Genomic DNA, 22823 nt, shown 5'->3' with positions numbered 1-22823 from the left:
AGTAATCTTTCTTAACTGGAAATGTGATCCAGTAACTCCCATTTAAATTTTTTCATATCAAAAGCACAAGTGACCAGAGTAAGAGAAAAAAAAGGCAAGGTGAACTTCATCAAAATTAAAAAATTTTGTGCCTCAAAAGACACTATTAATTCACTAAAAATATAGTCCAAGGAATGGGAAAAATATTTGCAAATCACATGCCTGATAAGAATATATAAGGAACTACAACTCAACAATACTAACACAACACAATTTTTTAAATGGGCAAAGGATCTAAATAGGTATTTCTCCAAAGACATACAAATGGCCAATAAACAAGTGAAAAGAATGCATAACATCATTAGTCACTGGGGAAATGCAAACTGAAACCACAAGATACCAGAACATGACTACTAGAATGGCTATAATAGTAACTTTTGAAAAATGGAAAGTAACAAGTGTTGGCGAAGATGTGGAGATACTATGGGATCCTCATACATTGCCGGTGGTGCAGCATCTTGGAGAAGTTGGCAGTTCTTCAGAGTTAACACAATGGGGTATTAAGTCAGCTACAAGTGGGAGTGAATTATTGATTTATGCTACCACAAGAATGAACCGCAAAAACCATTTGCTAAGTGAAAGAATCCAGATGCTACAGGTCCACACACTATATGATTCCATTTGATGAAGTGTTCAGAATAGGCAAATCCATAGGGACAGAAAGCAGATTAGTGGTTGCCAGGGGCTAGGAGGGAGAGAATATTGGGAGTGACTCCTACTGCTTTATGGGGTAATAAAAAATAAAACTGATTGTGGTTATGGTTGTGCAACTCTGGATATACTAATGGCTACTGACTTACACTGTGTATGAATTATATCTCAATAAATTTACTAAAAAGGAAACTTCAGAGACTTCACTGCCACTCCTACCTGAGGATAAAGTTCCCGCTGCCTGACTGGCTGTCTGTCCTGACCACTTCAGGTAAGCACACTGTGTACTCAGCAATTATAAACTACACACATGGCTTCCTTGACTGTGCCAAGCTCTCTGGCCTGAGAACCTGCTGTTCTCTTCCCGCAATATTCCCACTGTCCCCACCCCACCAAATCCCCTCAAGGTTCAGGCTATAAATCAAACCAAAGGAGGAGTCTTGATGACAAGTTTTCAATGTGAATTTGTCTGTTGTGTTATAATTAAGTAAAATTCTCCTAGTTTAAGACTTGAAAGGGAACTTTTCTTCAAATCAAAACGTTTTGGCCTTAAGATGACAGCGTATTAGGGTCCTTAGGTCTGCTTTAAATGTCTTCCTATAGCTTCTTTATTTTCATGTAATCAGGAAGTAGTATAAGTCAGTGTTTAAGAATGAGAGTCCTCAGAGATACAAAGAACAGACTGAAGTTGCCACAGGGAAGGAGGGTTCGGGGGCTGGGTGAAAAAGGTAAAGGGATTAAGAAGTACAAATTGGGAGTCACAGAACAGTCACAGGGATATAAATTACACCATAGGGAATTTAGTCAATAATATGGTACTAATTATGTATGGGGCCAAGTGGGTCCTTGAAATGTCGGGGGACCACTTTGTAAAGTATATATTGTCTAACCACTATGCTGTACACCTGAAACTAATATAGAATAATGTTGAATGTAAACTGTAATTAAAAAAAAAATAGAATAAGAGTCCTGGGGTCAGACCCAACTTTGAATTTTGGCTTCAACAATTAATTAGCCTAATAAGTTATTCTCAGCCTCAATTTTCTCAACTGAAAAAAAAATTAAGATGACAGTATATAGCATAAAATTATGATGAAATTAAATTATCTAAAGGCTCTAAGAGTGCCTAGCACATATCAAGCACTAAAATATTAGATATTATTAAAATATGATGATAAACTATTTTTTAACATATGGATATAATTATAGCAGCCTCTCTCCTAACTCTGTTGCAAGTTTCTCTAGCATTCATTCAACAAGTATTTATTAAATACCTAATATATGGAAGAAGTCACAATCTTAAAATTATACATAATATGAAAGTAAATAAACTTGGAACGATTGCTTGAGTAACTTTGCTGTAAGAATGTGTGTTATTTTTGTTGTGTTTGTTTTTACATCTAACTTGGCTACTCCCAAACTCCCGCTTAATTGCTGGCCCTGTTTGGGACAGATACTGCTGATGGAGAGCCATGTTCCATTCATACTGGCCTCAGTCTGCACTGTGCTTTGCCATGCTGCTATGCCGGGAGAGGACACGCTACCTTAGTGTACACTTTTGATATGGAAAAAGGAAAATGGCTATGAGAAACTCCCAGAGGGTAAAAGTCTGTATTACACTTTGGGAACTCTCTAGGGAGATCTTTAGCACTCACCAAGGCGCTTCCCAAGACCTCACCCAGGAGACATAAATGCTGGGGTGACGCCAGGCTTCAGAGACAAGCCCCAAGGTCAAGTTATAGAAAGAGAATGGTGTTCAGGTCTAACTTCATGACAGGCATTAACATGTGTAAAGAAGAAAGTAGGGTTCCCCCAAAGGAAAGGGGGTCAGCCAGGGAAACAAAGAAGGGGAGATGTGACACTGGATCCACACGGAGAAGCAGTATTCCACCTTATGAGCTATACAGAAGCCCAGGGAGCTGGAGCACAGGTTCTGTGGTTCTGGTCCCACTGGCAAGACCACCCTTACTCAAGCACCCGTCTCTCTTTGTCAAATCCTCAGGTTGAACTCCTCCCCTCTCCACATGGTGTCAAGAGCAGAGCTCTACCAGGGGGAGATCCAATAGTCATGTCAACACATGACTGCCTTGTATTCTGGGCCACATGATGTCACATCTGACCTTACACTTCAGCTCCTGGAGCACAGCACACTTAGGCCTGTGACATATTTCTTGAGGCAACTGCAGGTGAACAGCCTGCAAGCCTTCCCTAAGCTGCTTCAACGTGCCTTCTCCTGCCTTCCGTGGGACAGCAGGAAAACAAGCTCTGTTTACACATGCTTCTTACGTGCCTTCTTCCCAGCATGAAGTCATGGGGCTCTGCTCCACCAGAGCTGATACAGCATCGTCAGCCAAATGTACTGGAGAGAATGGGGGAAACTAAACTGAAAATAATCGAAATTTCCATGTTTTCAGCTTAAACGAATCAATCTTAACTAACTTTGCCAACAGTATCTAGTCCATGATTCATGGGGAAGTGATCCATAAGTTCCCCTCAACTCTACCAAAGAGATTCCCCAACACTCTGGGCTCCTCTGAGATGCTGGGGAAGGGCAAGGGGTTTTCACACAAGTGATCCAAGCTGACCTAGACACGGGAGCTGCCGAGTCCATGAGATAGTGACCCCACAGAGCTGAAGGCCTCTCTAAAGAAGTGACACTGTAGTTGAGATCTACAGCTTAAGACAGGACCAGGCAAGTGGAGGGGGGGGGAGGGGAGGTCAAGGAGGCAAAGAGAGAGGCAAGAACACCTGTGGCAGAGAGAGCCCCTACCTCCTTCATCTGATGCGAGTTAGGACAAGAACTCGGCATGACCAGGCCTAGGTGGGGAGGGTGGTGCTGGGACCACGGCTGGAGGTGTAAGCAGAAGGCAGCCACGGGGCTTCGTGTGTAAAGGGCAACTGCTGCAGGCGATATACACTTAGATCTCTGTGAGCGCTTTGTGGAGAACGAACCGGGGGTGGGGGGCGATGAATATGGGAGGGAGTGTTGGAGGCAGTGGCAAATGGTGCCCTTCCCTTCCCAAAATCCATTCTCCCTTTTTTCTTACAAAGAATCCCAATTTTGTCCAAGAGTCGGGATGTGATCTTATGATTTCAAGGAGGGTGGCTGGGGGAGGGAGTGTGACCCAGTTCTGACCACATATAAAAGGAGCTGCTGAGGAGGCTCCTGGGGAAAAATATTCTCCTGATAAAACTGAGGTGCTTGGCAACCTACCGAGCCTTCTGCATGCCACAACTGTGAGGGCGATATGCTGAAGATGCTGTGCTCCCCTGAACCCTTGGCAGGAAGGCCAAGAGAATCAGAGCTGGGTCTTGCCATCATAGAGCCCCTGTACCACAGCTACCAACTGCCTACCTCCTGGACTTCTGACTATGTGAGCAAAGGGAACACCTGTTTGCTTACGCCACTGGCACTAGGGGGTTTCTGTTTCTTTCAGTCCAAAGCATCACCTGGGCATCCTCATGGACCACCTGTTATTTAAGCCAGGTTCCAAGGTCTCAGTCCTTCACGGAGGAGCCTGTTCTGCAATCATGTCTACAGAATCATTTCAAATTCTGATTTTGTCATTTGTGGCCAGTGGCTAACCCTGGTTTGGCCTGATGAGAGCAGAAATGTGGAACATTTTACCTACTGGCACATAAATTAAAATTCTCCCATTACTAAAAGAAAAATCGTATTTATAAAATATGCTGTATTTTCTTTTTCTATATCCATTCATTCACCTAATGACTTCCTTTTCCAAATTCTTACCATCTTTTCATCTGTAAAATTATCATTAAACTGCATCTCCAAGGATAAGGCAAAACCATTTCCTTAAAGAAGCAACTGCCTGCCTGAGAAAGTCCTCACAATTTTTTGAGCATTTTATGCTGAGAGGTTCAGACACAATAAATGAGGCACATAGTAAATCTAAACTGTTGTAACTTACAGTATGTATAGAGCAGTTCCTGCAATTACTGAATGATCAGTAATAAATATACAGTTTTATGATCAGAAAAAAATAAGCCATTGTTTTAAGACGCCAATTTATTTCTTACTGACACATGCATTTAATGTAATACCAATAGAAAATGCAAAAAATAGATGAGAGACTGAGGGAGGACTTCAGAAAGGTTGCCTGGAAGATTCAAATTTTGCAACAGAGTAATGGGAGGGGGACTATTCCAGACATTACAACTTAATGTAAAGCTAAAATTTCCAACCTGCAGTTCAAATGGGCACCTGGCTAGTACCTTCAGTGAAACTGCTTCCGCAAAATGCTGTGAATTTAGGACACAGACAATGATAAAACTCCCAACTCTCTTCACTACTCAGATCATCACACAGCCTAGTACCAGAATCAGGTTGCAACTAACTAATCTTAAGGCAGATGAAGCAGTAGAGAAAAATCCTCCTGGAAGCTCATGGCATAAGTTGTTTCTTAAAAACAGTCACAACCCCTGAAATAGCTGAGATGTTTTCAACCTCACTCACCAAGGAACCCCTAAATCACAGACCCAGAGCTCAGAGGAAATGGGAAACAGGAAGCCACCTGTCTGTAACTTTCCAGCACTGCTCTGTGAGAGGGCAGAATATTATATAACCACCTGCAATCTTCGTTATATAACAAAGTTCCAGACTAATTAAAGGATTATTTTTTAAATGAAAGAAGTGATCATTTAACTTGATCTTGGGTTGGGGGGAGGTCTTTCCAAGCAGAACAGGTAAGGGAAAAAGAGGAAATGAAAACCAGATCTGAATGATCCAACAAGTTGATGTCAACTGTTGGCAAGGTTCAGGGGAACATGCCCTCTCATGATCTGCAGCGAGGATCAAACTGGGGTCATGTTTCTGTAGGGCAATCTGGCTGAACATATTGAAAGTCTTTAAAATACTCTGAAACAACAAGTCAATGTCCAGGAATTTCCTAAGGAAATAATGAGACATAAAAATATTTACAGTATTGAAAGTCTGGAAAAGAACATAAATGTTCAACAATAGGCACTCAGTAAGGTACATATGAAATATTTGTATAATAGAGTACTATCCAGTCTTTAAAATCATGTTTCAAATAATGAGAACATGCTCAGAAAATATTACATTGTTAAAAGTTAAGAATGTGTACAGGATGATTCTAAAAAGTTTTTTTAACTTGTGGAACACGCACACACACATACCTGCAAGAAAACACCAAAATAGTGGTTATATGATTACTTGGTGGGAAAATTTGGAGTGATTTTCATTTTCTGTTACTCACAGCCCAAAGCATGCTAACTGATAAACCTGGGTAACTCTCCCTCATTCTTCAAGACTCAGCTTACTGTCACTTTCTTCAAGAAGTCCTCCTGCACTACCCTGGGTTATCCCACACAGCCTAGATGTTCCTCCTTGGCACAAGACTCTGGGCTGTCCCCTGATACCCTTCATCCCGCCATCATAGTCATTGATTGAATTTACTACATTCCCACGACACTTTGAACTGTAGTCAGACACTGGGGGTGTTTCATTTTTGTATCTTCAGTGGGTCTGGAACTGAACAGAATGAAATGGACTATGCAAAAGATGCTCCATGTTCTGTGAATTTAAAGATCAAGGAGGGAAATGTTAAGGATGTGCGAACACTGATGAAGAGATATCTCCTTACCTTGGCTAGGAGGCTTGACACATGTTGGATTTCACCATGTGCCTTTAGTAATTCTTGTTTGAGCTCAGTGCAAGACAGTTCCAGCTGATCTTTCTCAGCTCGAGCTACTTTCAACATTTCTTGAATTTCACAGCCCTCTGCGGTCTGCCCCACGGGACTGGTCTCTACAGCTTTTTGCTTCTCGCTCTCCAAACAAGCCTTCAAAGACCCATTTTCAGCCCTCAGCCCTTCCAAGGTAACGGTGCACTCTTGCAGAGTTTGGGCCATCACGCTGCTGCTATGCCGTTCCAGGTCCAGAAACCCACTCAGCTTCTCGTTTTCTTCCTTCAGCTGTTTAATCATTTCTACAGCCCCTTGATTTTCTTCCTCGACCTTCCGTAAGCTGCAGGTCAGCTGCTGCTGGATGTTGAGCAGCTTCTCCCTTTCGAAGCGGCCCTGTTCAAGGATTTCTGTGCACTTCTGCTCTAGTTCTAGGACTTTCCCTTCTTGAGTGCCGGGCTCTTCCTTCTTCACTCGCTCCTGTAAGAGGTTTATCAGCTTCTCATTTTCTTGACTCAGCTGCTCTGCCCTCTCTCGATGCTGATGAAAGGAAGTTTCCAAAATTGTCTTCTCGTCCACCAGCTTCTCATTTTCCACGGTCAATTCCTGCACCATCTGTTGCTGGTCTGATAATTCTTGTAAAGTAGCCTGCAGTTCTTCCGCTGTGCTATGGTGATTTTCTTCCATCTTTTGTATCTTCTCCGTGAGGGAAGCCAGGGACAGCTCACTCGCATTGTTAGGGGAACTCCCAGTGGTGGAACACTTTGAACTCTTAAAGGGGTTGCTAGTGGAAGACAGGGGCCGAGAGGGGGTGTCTGCTGTGATGTGCTCAAAATCGGAGGCATCCGGTGACAAAGAAGCTTTGGTAACGTCGCTACTTGAGGAGCCAGACGTCCGTAATACATTTTTAGGTATGTTTTTTTTATACTCATCGATTTCACCTGACAACTGATTTCCAGTCGGGCTTCCAAAGCTTGACTCTTGGGTGATGGATGTTGGACAGCTGCTGTCACCAGTGTGACTGGATCCCCCTTCTGAATTTGGTGAATGCTCAAAGTAACTCAGTCTCTCCTTCAAGGCCCGGTTTTCTTCCTCTAGCTCAGCAAGCTTTTTCTGAAAATTCCTGTTCTTCTCCTCAAGAGCTCTTATCAGAGGTTCCGAGTCACCTGGTGAGACTAATGTGCCATCTCCCTTTGGGTCCAAGGCATCGGTCCCTTCGGTGTTCACAGCCCTTTTCTCCCTGCATTTCTTTAGTTCACTTCGAAGCCTGTTGATTTCACTATCTTTTGCTTTGGCTTCTGCCAAAAGTTCCCGAACTTGAGACTCGAGCACGGCCTTTTCTCCGCCTTCATTCTCTTGCTTGGGTCTCGTGGAAGTGGACCTCAGGTGCTTGGTGGGGGTGGGGGTGCTGGAAGAAGTTGGACTGGACACAGATTTCTTTGGGTTGGAGGGACCACGTGGCACAGTTCTCTCTCTTGAGACAGTTACCGAAAGTTCTCGAGGAGCTGGAATGCCTGACCGTTTGGTTGTCGTCACAGCCCCTAAAGACAAAAGAAGAAACCAATGAAACAAAGCAAGCGCTCTTATAAACAAAGCCCAAGTGACTTCAACTTGCGCGGCAGAGCACACGGGAAGCTGTCACCCTTCATCCACCCCCTCCCCCTCCAGGTAACTACCCTGTTCTAATGGGTGTCTGTACCTCCTCCCACAGCCCTCTACTGAAGGGAAGCTGACTCCAAGCCGGAGCCACTCAACATAATCCCATCCCCAGCCACAGTGGGTGGTTCAAGGCATGGGCACACTCCTCAACTAAGGTCAGTGAAACAAGGAAAGGTTTTCTGGGTGAGCTTCTAAAAGATTACTGGACATAAGGAGAAGTCATTTAAGTCTGGGTCTGGTTGGCAACCATCCTATCATCACGAGAAGGTGAGAAGCAGAGTAAAAAGAAGAAAATCAAATCTTAGTAACATTGTGGATTTGCTAAATCAACTGACCCTCAGGCTTGGCCTACTGCTGGCCTTCCAATCACATGACCCAACAAATGCCCTTCAGAAGTCACCTTGAATTGGATTTTCTGTAACTTGCAACTTAATACATCTGAACTAATAACCTTGACAAATGAATAACAACCTTTTGACAAAATAAAATTTCACATGAATTCCCAATACTTAAAAATCCATCAACATATTTAGACTGAGCACAAATTAAGAAATCAAAAGATACAAACAATCCTATGAGAGACTGATCTGATCCAATGACCTACTGCTTTTAACATAAATGGAAATGGTGTGCTCATCTGTACCCATAGATAAACAAGAACACGTGGAATGGGGCATATTACATCTATCTAAGGTACACCTGTAAATGTTAAAGGGGTTTATATAATATGGAAATGATATGGAATTTAGAATACTTATAAAGGAAAATGTAAGGAATTATGTTTTATTTTCACCTATAATCGTTTCAAAAATTTCATCCATACTATATTTAAAACTTTCATTTATACTATCATTACAGGCAATGTTGAAAAAACTGCAGTGGTGAAACCCCAGACATCACTCTTCCTATGATCTAGAAATGAAACCCACCTTAGAGGTTAAAATGTAAATGAAAAATCAGGACCTGTTTTATAAACTCAAAGATCATTTGATGTCCGGGCTGATTGCTGTAACTTATGCAAGCATGCTCCTTGGATTGGAGGTCACCAATCTCTAGGCCTCTTCAGTATAGAAAAGCCTGGGCAAGGGGATGCAGCCACAGACTGGCAGCAGCTCCAGTCTGCTCAGGCAAAAGCAGAACCCATCGTGGCACAGTAGCTCTAAACCCACCACCTACACTTACTCAGATGTGAGCTACTGCGTACCTAAACATCTTGAAATCTCAGGTGATGACAGCATTCGTTGCTAACTCTCTGACAGTTGAGTGTTTTTAAAACTTTGACATAATAAAGGTTAAAGTGCCATATTAATATACAGGAAAACTATAGTTTTTATAGTAACTTTTCAAATTAAGTTACTTGAAAGCTAAGAGTACTACAATATGCAGTTAATGCTTTCAGGTGTCCAGATGCCTCGCTTGCATCATACTAGATATACAACAACAACAAAATGTATTTAATTATTCTTTTTTATTTTTTTAATCCTCACCTGAGGATATGTTTATTGATTTGAGAGGGGGGGGGAGGGAGGGAAGGAAGGAGGGAGGGAGAGGGAGTGTTTGGGGGGGAGAGAACGTGAGACGTATGTGAGAGAGAAACATTGATCAGCTGCCTCTCGTATGTATCCCGACCAGGGATCGAACCCGCAACCTAGGTATGTGCCCTGACCGGAAATTGAACCCACAACCTTTTAACGTATGGGATGATGTTCCAACCAACCAAGTCACCCAGCCAGGGCTAATTATTCTTGTTAAATGAAGATTAAAATCACTAAGCAATAAAATGTTTTAGTAACACCAGTCCCCTAAAGTGAAGTAATTTTGGCCAGGACCTTAATGAACACTGAAAGATAAAGTTTCACTGTAAGGATAGCCAGACCAGGTAAAACTGAGAGTCCAGGACTGATGAGCACAGATGCTCTTGCCATTCCTAATAATGCTACTAAAACTAAGGCTCTTTTCAATTCTTTTAATATGTCTTTATTGATTTCAGAGAGAGGAAGGGAGAGGAAAGAGAGAGAGAAACATCAATGATGAGAATCACTGATCAGCTGCCTCCTGCACGCCCCAGATGGGGATGGAGCCCGCCATCCTGGCATGTGCCCTGATCGGGAATCAAGCCTCGATCTCCTGGATCCTAGGTCGATGCTCAACCACTGAGCCATGCTGGCCAGGCCTTTTCAATTACTTGTTGGTTTTGACAATGAGAAGAACTAAAATAAGAGAGTAAATTAACTCAGTCACCATTTCCAGCTATAGTTTAACTCCTTCCTTTGCTGCCAAATTTTAGTTTGTTCTCCACTTAGGTGTTATTTAAGCCTTATTTAAACTACTAGGAATTATTTTTTACAACAAACCAAAATACATTTATGAAACATATGCATTGTGGATTATAAAACACATAATCCAGTAGAATTTTTTTACTATATCTGTTCTTTTTTCTGTTTTGGCTATTTCATCATCACTTAAAAAGAGTCCTCAGTATAACAGTTTTAGATTTGCTAAAACGTTTTTCCCATCTTTGCATATGTAACTTCAGAAACTGCAATTAGCAGAGGCAAGGTTTAGAGAGTTGTTAAAATTCATCATCAGGCCAAACTAAGGTTGGTGCTTGGCTGCTCACTCCCCCATTTTGTGCCCAAGGCTGCCACCCAGACACACCTGGTCATGGGCACTGGCGGGTAAGAAGTGGTAGCAGTGCTACAGCTTACGAGGTAATCAATCAGCGGCTTCTACCCTCAGTCTCATTCAAATACTGTGGGCTCAGCAGCCTCACTGAAGTCTTTTCATAGAACAAAAAGCACATTCAAAATAACAACAGCATGATCATTTCAACCATAAATCAGGTGACTGTTTTAAGCAGTGATTTTTATGAGCTGAAATAAAATATTTTCAGTCCCTTTGTAATGTCCTCATTTTACCCAAAGAATAAACTACTAAGGTTGTTCTTTGATAGGTCTTCTAACAAACACTGACGTAGCGTGACTTCCTGAAATAAATTACCAACCTTCCATTTATTCAACAAGAATTCATGGAGGACTCACTCTGTGGGAGAGACAGGTGGGAGACAAATGAAAGGCCACTGTCTTCACATACCATACAATTGCTGCCTTGCTTCCTTAACACACAAGAACTCACTCATTCTATTTCTAAGAGTCTAAACTATTAGGATATTTTTAAATTATTACTCTGCGTATTTTTTTCTCTCAAAAAGTTCCAATAATTTCTTTATGGTCAAATCTAATTGCCCCCTCCCCTTAATCTTCAGCCTTCTCAACTTTTCAGTGGCAGCTAACTTTACTGTGCATCCCTCTTCCTGCCATTCTTTGAATTCATGTCTGACAGTGGCACTAATCATTTTTCAGGTTTCCCCATTCAAGGAACCTTAAAAACATATTTAAATCTTCCTTTCCCCTTTCTTTTAGTAACTAACCAGTCAGTTACTAAAACCTATTAACTGTTTTTGGAAATGATTCCATATTTTTCTCTTCCTTTCACTATAAATCTAGTCCAGATCCTCTGTCTAAATTTCTGAAACACTCCCACCAGTTTTCTTGATTCTAGCTTCTCCCACCTTTGAGATATTATGGATCCAATCCCTTAGATAACTCATTCATTTTTCTGTTCAAGAACGTGTAAGTATTTCTTCTCATCTGCTGCACCAATGTCAAATTTCTTCCCTTGGCTTTCAAGCTAACACACAATCTCTAAACAACATACCCACAACCTTACTCATTTTGGGGGTTTTTTTGCTCTCTAACACATCCATTTAGCTCTAGTCAGTATCCTCAGTGCCCCCAAAATATTTGTGACTTGTTGAAATATCATTCCCTTTCCACTGTATCCTTCTGATTGGCATTTAAACAAGATTAATTCCCTCCAATTAAAAAAACACACACACAAAAACCCTAGAATCCACATCTCCTTCTAGCTAATACCTGATTTCTCTCTTCCTCCTCATAATAACAGGATAATAAAAAAATATTCTAAGAGTTTAGGATATTAGGAAAATATATTATAAAACACATAATTAGGATAATAAAAATATCCTAATAGTTTAGACTGAGAAACAGAATGAGCAGAATCCCCCCCAGAGTTACGTCCACTGGTTGTCTTCACTTCTTCCGCTCTCACTTGCTGCTCTGCCCACTCCCATTACTCAGCCACAGCACTGCCTGCTGAGGCCGTCAGTGGCCTCCACGCGGTCCAGCACACTGCGCATTCCCAGTCCTCTCGGCAGAGTTAGAACAATTTCTTCCTTTTTCAAACATGCCTCTGACGTCACATTGACTCGGTTTTTCTCTTAACTCAGCAGCTACCCTCTGTCTATCTCCTGCGTGTGTGCCGCCTCCTCTCCCCACTCTCCACATATTAGAATTCCTCAGGTCTAAGTCCTGCACCATTTTTCTTCTTTTATTACAAATATTTTCCCGGTGATTCCACTCAACCCCATAATCTTAAGTACCACCTACATACTGATGACTCCCAAATTAACTCTTCTATGGACCTTTCTGAGCAACATCTGAATATCAAATTACTTGATAAGCATATGCTTGATATGCTTTACTTGATAAGCATAAATAAATTACCTCAAAATACTTCAAATAAATAAAAGGGAAAATGGAAGGCTAAGAAAGAGTAAACAGAATGTGCAAAGGCCCTGGAGTGCAGAGAGCCCTGGCAGTGAAGGGACTAGCGGGGAAGACGGCTGACTCGTACAGGGTGCTCAAGGAAGGTCTCACTGATCGAGATCCAGTTTTGATAGATTTAACATCCATTAAAACAAGGTAAGGGTCCTATGAAAAAAGAATAAAGATAATACAATAGAAGGCTTTCAAAAGTTTTAAATAAGCTTGCTAAATTAAAAGGGTCAGTAGAAGGGATGGAATGCAAAATCAAGGAACTCTCCCAATGTGCAGAACAAAAGAAAACAAGATAGAAATAGAAAAGATAAACACAAAGATAAATCCAGGAGATCAAACAATCAATTAACAGAAGTTCCAGAAATGCAGACCAGTAGAAACAAATGGAGGAAATTAACAAAGAACTGACCTAAGAAAATTCCCCAAAGTTGAAGAATATGAGTTCAGAGCTCATGTTAAGCAAATAAATGAAAAAAGACCCCCATGAAGCTACATACATCTTTTATAAAGTTTCAGAACACCAAGAATGCCTAAAAGGTTGAAGAAGGCTTATTGGCTGACAGTGAGACTGGCCACCATCACTCATTAGCAATATTGAGTTCTAGAAGGAAATAAAGCAAGCGCCTTCAAAGTTCTGAAGGAAAATTATTTTCAACTTAGAACTTTACACCTCACCTAACTATAAATCAATCATAGAAGTAAAAAATACATTTTAAAACACGCAAAGGCTCAAAACATTAAACTGCCAATATCCTTTGTGAGGACGTTATTTGGGGATGTGCTCCCGTAAAACAAGAAAGTAAACAAAGAGGAAGAGGGTGAGTAATCCAGGAAGCAGTGACTCAGTAAGAGGAAAGCCGTCAAGGGAAGTCTCAAGATAATGCCCATGGAGCAAGTCAGGAGGAGTACAAGTCCAGGGGGGTCGAGAGGACAAAGTGCTCATAAGGAAGTTTCTTTGACAGAACAGTCCTTGAATGAAGAGTATGAAAAAAAAAGATGATAAAATAAAAATAGTGGGGGAAAAACCCAGAAACCTCATAAAAATAAAAAGCTGCATAAGAAAGTTAACAAAGAATATATGCACCCCTATGTTCATAGCAGCGCAATCCACAATAGCTAAGAACTGGAAACAGCCCAAGTGCCCATCAGGAGATGAGTGGATAAAAAAGCTGTAGGACATTTACACCATGGAGTACTATGCAGCTGTAAAGAAGAAGGATCTCTTACCCTTTGAGACAGTATGAATGGACCTGGAGAATATTATGCTAAGTGAAATAAGTCAGTCAGAGAAAGACAAGTATCACATGATCTCACTCATATGTGGAATCTAATAAACAAAATAACTGATGAACAAAATGGATCCAGAGACATAGAAGCATGGAACAGACTGAGGGATCTCAGAGGGAAGGTGGGGAGGGAAGAGTGGGTGGGGAGAGATTAAACAAAGAACTTATGTGTTTATAAGCATAACCCATGGACATAGACACTGGTCTGGGGAAGGCCTGGGGGTGGGGTGGATGCGGGGTGGAGGGGATCAATGGGGGTAAAAAGGGGACATCTGTAATATTTTCAACAATATTCTAATAAACAAACAAATAAAAAAGTAAGTTAACAAAATCATAACTCATGACTTTACTCTGCAGGGAAGAATACCTATGTAGTGACAATAACATTAATAATACTTAAATTGACCTATACACAAAGCATGCAAGATTATTTTATAGAATATTTGATATTATTATCCTTGCTAGCCAAAAAAGTTAAAGTGTAAATGAAAGAAATTGGGAGGTAGAAGGCAAGGTGGAGAGAGCTGGTGAAAAGGGTAGTGACAATAATATCCATCTTTATCTTACAAATGGAGAGTCAAAGATACCGTATACAGTTGAGAAAACAATAAAGATGAAATACATCATTACAATAAAAGAGGTAACCAAGAAAGGAACTAAAAATGGTGATAAAATTACACTGGGAGGTTATGAGTTAAATTCTCATCTATCATAGCAGGAGTCAACAAAAGGTCTAAATTTGAAAATTAAAAAAGAGCAATGTCAGGAGAATGAGAAGACAAGTCACAGACAGGAGAAAATATTTGCAAAAGACATGTATGAAAAAAGACTGTTATTGTTTCAACAATAAGAAAATGAACAACCCGATTAAAACTGGGCAAAATACAGGTAGGTACTAGACTTAACAAGGGGATCACTTTGTAAGTTATATAAATGTCTAACCACTATGCAATACACCTGAAACTAATATAATATTTAGTGTCAACTGTAATTGAAAAGTAAACATTTTTTTAATTGGACATAACATCTGAAAAGACACCTCACCAAAGAAGACATACAGAGAGCAAATAAGCATATGAAAAGATGCTCAACATCTGATGTCATTAGGGAATTACAAATTAAAACGATGATGAGACGCACTGCACACCTACTAGAATGCTCAAACCCCAGACACTGACACCACCAAATGCTGGCGAGAGCGTGAATCAACGGGAACTCTCATACTCTGCTGATCAGGATGCAAAACGGTGCAGCCACTTGGGAAGACAAATTGGCAGTTTCTTACACAACTAAAGACATTGGCCATAATCCAACAATTGCACTCCTTAGTATTTAGCCGAAGGAGTTGAAAACTTTTGTCTACACAAAAACCTGCACATGGATATTTAGAGCAGCTTTATTCATAACTGCCAAAAGTTGGAAGCAACCAAGGTATCTTGTCCTTCAGTAGGTGAACAGATAAATAAACTGTGGTTCGTCCAGACAATGGAATATTATTTGGCACTAAAAAGAAATGAACTATCAAGCCAAGAAAAAAATGGAGAAACTTAAATGCATATTGCTAAGTGGAAGAAGCCAGTCTGAAAAGGTAAATACTGCATGATTCCAACTACTATATGACACTGGAGAAAAGGCAAAACTATGGAGACAGTAAAAAGATCAGTGGTTGCCAGGGCTTTGAGGGCAGGGAGGAATGAACAGGCAGAGCACAGAGAATTTTTAAGGTAGTGAAACTATCCTGTATAATACTTAACTGATGGATACAGTCATCATATATTTGTTCAAACCCAAGAATGTACACCAAGAGTGAACCCTAATGTAAACCGTGGGCCCTGGGTGATCATGTGTCTACACAGGTTCATCAACTAGAAAAGGGCCGCTCTGGTGAGGGATTGTGATGGCAGGGCGGCTGGGGGTGCAGGGGATATATGGGAAGGACTTTCTGCTCAGTTCTGCTGTACAAACCCTGCTCTAAAAGCCTATTTTAAAACTAAGCAGTATAAGCACACTGAAGTGGATACTTCTGAGGAGGGGGGCAAGGAACAGGAAGGTGTAAGGCAGCAGCAGTCACCTTTCACAAGGGCCCTGTCCTATTTCATTTTTTAACCTGTGCATATACTACTTGGATAATAATAATTAAGAAAGGTGAATGCTTAATGTGAAGCAGGTAATCAGCAATCTGTTGGTTTTATAGGCAGCACTGATCCTTTGGACTTAAAACAAATGAGATAAAAGAGAAAAAGTCTGAGGCAACACAACAAGCAGAAGCACTGCCGTAAGGAACCAACTGTTATCAAATCTCAGGGCCCCACCTTGCCTGCAGAATGAAGTAACTTTTCCCACAGCTGGACTTCCTTTGGGGGTTTCAATGAAGTGTTTTCTAGAGACACATACGTATCTCACATTAAAGTTACTGGAAACTCTCTTTGCAAACCAAACAGAGAAAAAACACAAAAGAATCCTACATATACAAATGAACCAAACTGCTTACTCATTTGGTTCCTTTGTTAAAAGCAAACAGTAGACCTGGCTGGTGTGCTCAGTTGCTTGGGCACTGTCCCTGCACCTAAAGATTGCCAGTTCGATTCCCAGTCAGGGCCCATGCCTGGGTTGCAGGCTCAATCCCTGGTAGGGGACACGTAGGAGGCAGCTGACCAGTGTTTTGCTCTCACATGGATATTTCTCTTTCTCTTCCCTCCCCTTCCTCTCTCTCTAAAAATCAATTTTTAAAAAAATCCTTAAAAAAATAAACGCAAACAGCAGGCTCCATGTTTAGAGATGGTTTTCATAACAGGATAAATGTTTTCTATCTCATTTTCATCTTACCCTTTTTTTTTTGCAGAATGCCAGATTAATTTTGCTCACACTCCACCTGCTCAGCTACTTGGGTTAGAGTTTAAAACACTTGTAAGTCTGCACCCTTCTCTTTCCCAAATACTCACACAGTATGAATAGCGCTCCTGAGTTGAGGGAGCTTCTGAACAAAAACCCCTCACACACAGAAGGGACTTTGGCCTGGGGGGGACACAGTGGCCATTCTGTGTGGAGTTAAAGACAACATAGGCAGGAGACAAAGCAGCAGTGTTACCAGGAGAGATTATGCTGTGGCCTGCCCAGCTTCGTGCAGGCGGCCCACACAGCTGGCTGCAGTTAGTCATCTTCAGAAGCCAAAACGCAAAATGGCCCTGGAAAGGCAGCTCCCTACGTGCCATTTGAAAAGTGCAAAGCAGACAGAGACGTCTAATTTCCATTGACACTGAAGTGAAGAGAAGAACAGTTTGTCTGGTCCCAGAATCTGCTCTGCACACCGGGTGAGCCTCTTGGCCCACTGTGTGGGCCAAATGAAACCCTCATTACCTAACTCAAGAGGTTGGCCCTCTGCATAGGAATTTCCCAGCATTCCCAGGGTCTCTAGGCGGCAAATCTTAAGAGTGAGGAGGAGGCCTGGCCAGTGTGGCTCAGTTGGTTGGAGTGTTGCCTCGTGCATCAAAGGGTTGCCGGTTCAATTCCCAGTCAGGGCGCATGCCGAGGTTGTAGGTTCAATCCCAGTTGGGGTGGGTATGGAAGGCAACCGATCGATGTGTCTCACATCTCACATCAATGTTTCTCTCTCTCTCCTCTCCCTCCCTCTCCTCCTTCTCCCTTCCTCTAAAATCAATAAAAAGCATATCCTTTGGTAACAATTTAAAAAAACAGAAGAACGAGGAGGAGGAGCTGAGGGTGGTGGGGCTTTAGAGAATTAAAAAATCTGCCTCTATGCAGCCTTCCTTTCAGTAGAGATGGGAAAAGACTGGCTTCCCAATTTGTGAAGCTTGATGTAACTTCCATCACAATTTAGCTCCGACTCCCTAAAATTACACCCTTGCCTCAGTTATAGATCTGTCTCAGAGTGATCCCTGAGAAACTTCCAAGTTCCACCATTAAAAGATACCAAATTCCTCTGAATTTACAATGGAATTGGAGAATTAGGAGGACTGGGCATGCTTAATCCTATGTATTTGGATTAACATCACTTTTTTTTTTTAAACCACCTAGGTCAAAACATAAAAGAGCTTTAAGGAGCTGTCCACATTCTTTAACCTGGAGGTCACATGAACGAAATGATAACAGAAGTTTACACTTGTGTAATGCTTTGGTTTTCAAAGCATTTTCATACACATGAATGAAAATCAGTTTGAAAAGTATCTTCATTTCACGAATAAACTGAGAGTCTGAGACCTCACAATTTTCCCAAGAGTCACATAATAAATATGCCTTCTCATACCTAAGGAAGTATAAAATTGTATTATTTCAAACCTGAAACAAACAGCACAATCATGTAGCCTAATCTACGTGATACTACACAAAGTAGTATCAATAAACATCCAACCTCTGTTGCTATTTACTAAACTCTCACATTCCAGCTGCCATTGAATACTTTCAGTGAAAGAGACCCAGCATTAGACAGCCCCTTCTACTGCCGAGCAGCTCTGATAGGTGGACGAGCCTTTATATCTGGCTGAATTTTATCTTCGTTAACATGGTACGTGGTGGTTCCAGTTCTGAAACAATCTGGAGCCACAAAGAGCAAATTTATGGCTCCTTGCACATGGCATCTGAGTATCTGAGGCAGCTTTGTTCCCCCTGGGCTATTTTTTTAATCCTCACCCAAGGATATTCTTTCCACTGCTTTTCAGAGAGAGAGTGTGTGGGGGGGGGGGAACACTGATGTGTGGGAGACCATCGACTGGGTGCCTCCTGCACGTGCCTCGGCTGGGGCCGGGGATGGAACCTGCAACTGAGGTACGCGCCCCTTGGCCGGAATCGAACCCAAGACCCTTCAGCCAACACTCTAACCACTGAGCAAAACCGGCTAGAGCAGTCTTCTATTCTTTAAGCAAAACATTCCTAATCCTTCCCACCAGGCCTCACAGGACCCAGGGTCAGTCATCAGATGAACTGCCTGGAGATCGATCCTTTGATGCAGTAGCAAGGTCCCTCTGAAATTTACCCAGAATCTAAAAAATGCTGCAGAAGTGGTCACTATGAGCCAGGAATCTTTTCATTCCAACAGAAAACCCAACTCAAGCTTGCAACAATAAAAAGGGAAGTTTTTGGCATGCCTAACTGAAAGGCTAGGAACGTGTCCAACTTCAGGTCCAGCTCACTGGAAATACGTTCGTAGGGTCAATTTCTTTCCATCTCTTGCTCGGCCTTCCTCAAAAGGCCACCTTGACTCATGACTGAATGATGCCTCTGTCAGCTCTAGGCCTCACCATCAAGGCCAATGAAGATAACTAAGTCTCTCCCAGAAGACCCAACAAATGTCTCCTTGCATTTCATTCTGACTGGGTCTGTACCATCCTTGACTTATTGAGGTCAAGGTAGTATGCTGATCGAATGAAAGTGGAAAAATAAATCCAAGGAGAATGCCTGAAAGAAGAAGGAAGTAGATGCTGGAAACAAACATCAAACACAGAAAGTTCATGCTGTGGTCTGAGCACTGCTGAGGTTAGTTCCCTGGTATAGTAGTACACTGGTATAGCAATATGACATATAGAAAACGGCATCATACACTGGTTTAAAACAAACAAAAAAGGCTTCAGACCCCAGCAGGGGATATTAGCCAACAACTGAAAATGAAAATTATGTATACTGTTTAGCATACACTTATTATACATATGCATAATATATAATACTTAAAATACAATGCTGAAAGAAAAATGGGATACTGAATTTTATGACTACTGTGATTATAATAACTAGGCAAACATTTCTTGTTTATGAGACTGCTTATCTGTTTGCAATAAGTAGTTGGGATTGGCTCTGTAAAGGCTCTTCTAGCATGAGTGAATGATCATCACAGTTAAGTTACTTACTAAACCCTCAGGTTCCAGTTACCATTGTTTCAGGACAAGTTTCCCCATAACTTCATGGGTAAAACAACCGTTTTATTATGCCTATGATTTTGCAGATCATGAATTTGGGAAGGGCTTGGCCAGGCAGTTCTCACTTAGATGCTCTCAGATGGCTGCAGTCCAAGAATGGCTGGAGCTGCAGTCACTTGAGGACTTGGCTGGACCACACATCCCGCTAGCTCACTGACATGTCTGACAGTTGACACTGTCAGACGATCTCAGCTGGGCTGTTGGTCAGAGCACTGCGGTGTGGCCTCTCCAGCATGGTGGTCTCAGGGTAGCTGGACTTGTTATAGAATGGTCAGGGATCCAAGTGTGTTTCTGCAAACAAGGGTTGCTGCACAGCCTCTTATAACCCAGCCTTGGCAGTCACCTAAAGAGACAGTCACAGTGTCACTTCTGTTGTATTCTACTGGTTGATGCAGTCCTAGGCTGCCCATTTTCAAGGTTCAGATTCCTGGATGAAGTGGCATGGGGAGTGAGAGAGTCACAGCATCTCTGGAAAATACAATTCGTCATGCCTCAGTTGATGAGACAGATTTTTACCTCATAAAGCCATTAACCGTGTGCCTCTATTTCCCAAACTGATATTTTCATCACTGCCATGTCTAGACATGGAAGTCAGTGGTAATTCTGACAAATCACCAGTTCCAAAGACACAGTGAAGACAGGCGTGAAGTCCACGCTCTGGTAAATGCAAGACTCTCCATGTTTTGCATTTTCTTGGGCAAGCTGGTCCCATTTCTTCACTACAGTGCGAAAGAGAAAAGTCTCAAAGTTTTACCACAAAAAGAATCAAATAAACTTTCCTTCACCTTATCCTTGACTTACTTCACTAATATTTTTAATTTAAAAAAGAGCAAAAACAACCCTTTCTTATGTACAACTTTATTCCTCACCAAACATTTAAACCCTATAAAGCAGGTATTGTTGTTATGCATATTTTACCTTGCAGGAAATGAGGTGCAGATGTGTCCAGAAAACCTGCCCAATGTTACCCAGCTTGAGCTGGGATTCAAACCCAGAAAACGTGGCCTCCAGAGTTCATACTCTTAATCACTAAACTCTAGCTTCTGCATACAGAAATAATAATATAATCTTTTTCTAAAACTGAAATAATCAAAATCCCCTCTATTCCTGAGACATCGATAGGAAATATGGAAAAGTGTGTTCTTCCATGTTGGGTTCATAACATCTGCATATATATGACACGAGGCTGTAAAAATATTCCTTTGTTTATCCTATTTTATCACTTTAGAATACCTTGTATATATAGCTTTGCAGTAAAAATAAATCTGACTTGTTCTTTTCAATAACATAATACTTAATGAGAATGATGTAATACAACTTATTCAATCAATTCCTACTGAGAAATATTCAGATTGGTCCTAGATTTGGGCTACTACAAAGAAAGTACTACAATTAACAAGCTTTTTCTATATTCATACATACTTAAGTATTGGTACTTTTATTTCTAGAGGACAGAATCCCCAAAATGGGATCTCTTTGTCAAAAGAACATATATTTTCGATAGAGGATTCTAAGATGACTGCAAAGTAGCCAGAAGCTCCATCCACTTGCTCCCAACACCAGACTGGACTTGCAGCTAAACTGCAGAGTGATTGGCTTGAAAAACCAGTTGAAGTGTAGCTGATCTGAATTATTGAGAGCAGGGAACACAGAGAGACATGAGGAGACGCAGAGAGGGTGAGCCAACTCATGCAACTGGGGAGCCAGAGGGATTTTGTGGCAGGGTAGTTCCCATCCCCTAGGAGCATGGGGTCTCAGCCCCATGCATGGATCCCCAATCCAGAGCAACAGAGAAGGGAAGGGGAGCCCATGTAGCATCGGGCGGTGTGAATCAGTGGGGATTCAGTCCAACTGGAAGACTCAGCCTGCATCATCCCAGGCAAAGAGCAGATTGTTACACCACCAGCCTGGGCAGTTCGCCTCAATCTAGATCTGTAGGAGGGGCTACATGATGGATGGAGGGGTATACCCAGCAGTGACTCTGAGGGGCCCTCTATTATCTGGAAGAACTTTGGGCAGAGAGCCAGACGGGCTGGACAGTGTGGCTTGGGAAAGAGGACTGGTCTTAACCACCTTGGGTGCACAGGCAATGCCTCTCCCCTCACCTGCAGATCTGCTATGTCTGCTCCATCCTGCTGAGCCCAAGGCAACGGGGAATGGTGCTGGGATGAAAATCTGCAACAGCTCTGTCTGTTGGCAAAGGACTCTGACATTTGGCCTCTGACATTTGGCTGGTTGGGAGCCTGGGGGGAGGCCCCACCCAGCAGGGGCCAACCGGATGGAATGATTAGAGTACAAGCCAAGGCTGATTTTCTTTATCTCCTCCTACTTGGTGTGGTGGCTAGGGGGTGCCAGGGAGCCAGGCGGAGCTGAGGTAGTGTGATGTATCTCCAGGGTGGACTTCTGTCCAGGAGACAAACCATGTGCTGAGCCCTTCTGCTGCATTACGGGGAACCAGAGCCAAGCTCCCTAGTGAGTTCAGCCAGCACAGTGCTGAAAAGGAGAGAAAGCGCCCGCCTCCCCTCCTATAAGCTATGAGCACCACCGCCAATGTAAGTACGTTTGAACCACCCCAGACATGTCCCAGATACCTCTGCAGAGCATGGTTCCATGGGGGAATGGAAAGCCGCTCGGAGCCCCGACATTCAGGGTGTGAGACCTGAGGCAGACCCAGCATCTGGACTGTGGAGGGGCTGTCCGCTGGACTATTTGGGGCTTCGCCCTGCCAAGCTTCAGTCAGGTTGCCAAGGGCAAGGCAGGGACAGCGACTCTCACTGGCTTGTATCAGGGAACCTCCCGGGAGGCCTGGGACCAGCACAGCAAGCGGCCAGATTCAGACATCAGAGAAAATCCAGACAGCTCTACAAAGGGTAGATCCAAAGGGTAATCACAGCAGGCACAAAAACCTGCAGAGGTGAACTCTTTTTTTAAATTTATTTTTCCTTTTGTATTTCATTA

At 42.2% G+C, this 22823-nt stretch overlaps 1 protein-coding gene across 2 annotated transcripts in view; it reads right to left on the bottom strand.

The window, feature by feature from the left end:
- The window catches only part of SPECC1 (sperm antigen with calponin homology and coiled-coil domains 1), a 138065-nt gene that overhangs the window by 84103 nt on the left and 31139 nt on the right, over window positions 1-22823 (bottom strand). For both annotated transcript variants that reach the window (XM_087825807.1, XM_087825808.1), the window contains exon 2: window positions 6315-7894. In XM_087825807.1, coding sequence (XP_087681933.1) covers window positions 6315-7894 — 1580 coding nt within the window. The remainder of the gene's footprint in view (window positions 1-6314; window positions 7895-22823) is intronic.

This window comes from Miniopterus natalensis, chromosome 17, assembly GCF_054644295.1.
Source record: "Miniopterus natalensis isolate mMinNat1 chromosome 17, mMinNat1.hap1, whole genome shotgun sequence".
Taxonomy (NCBI): Eukaryota; Metazoa; Chordata; class Mammalia; order Chiroptera; family Miniopteridae; genus Miniopterus; species Miniopterus natalensis.
The sequence above is the reverse complement of the archived record's forward strand: the minus strand, read 5'-3'. Positions and strand labels throughout refer to the sequence as shown.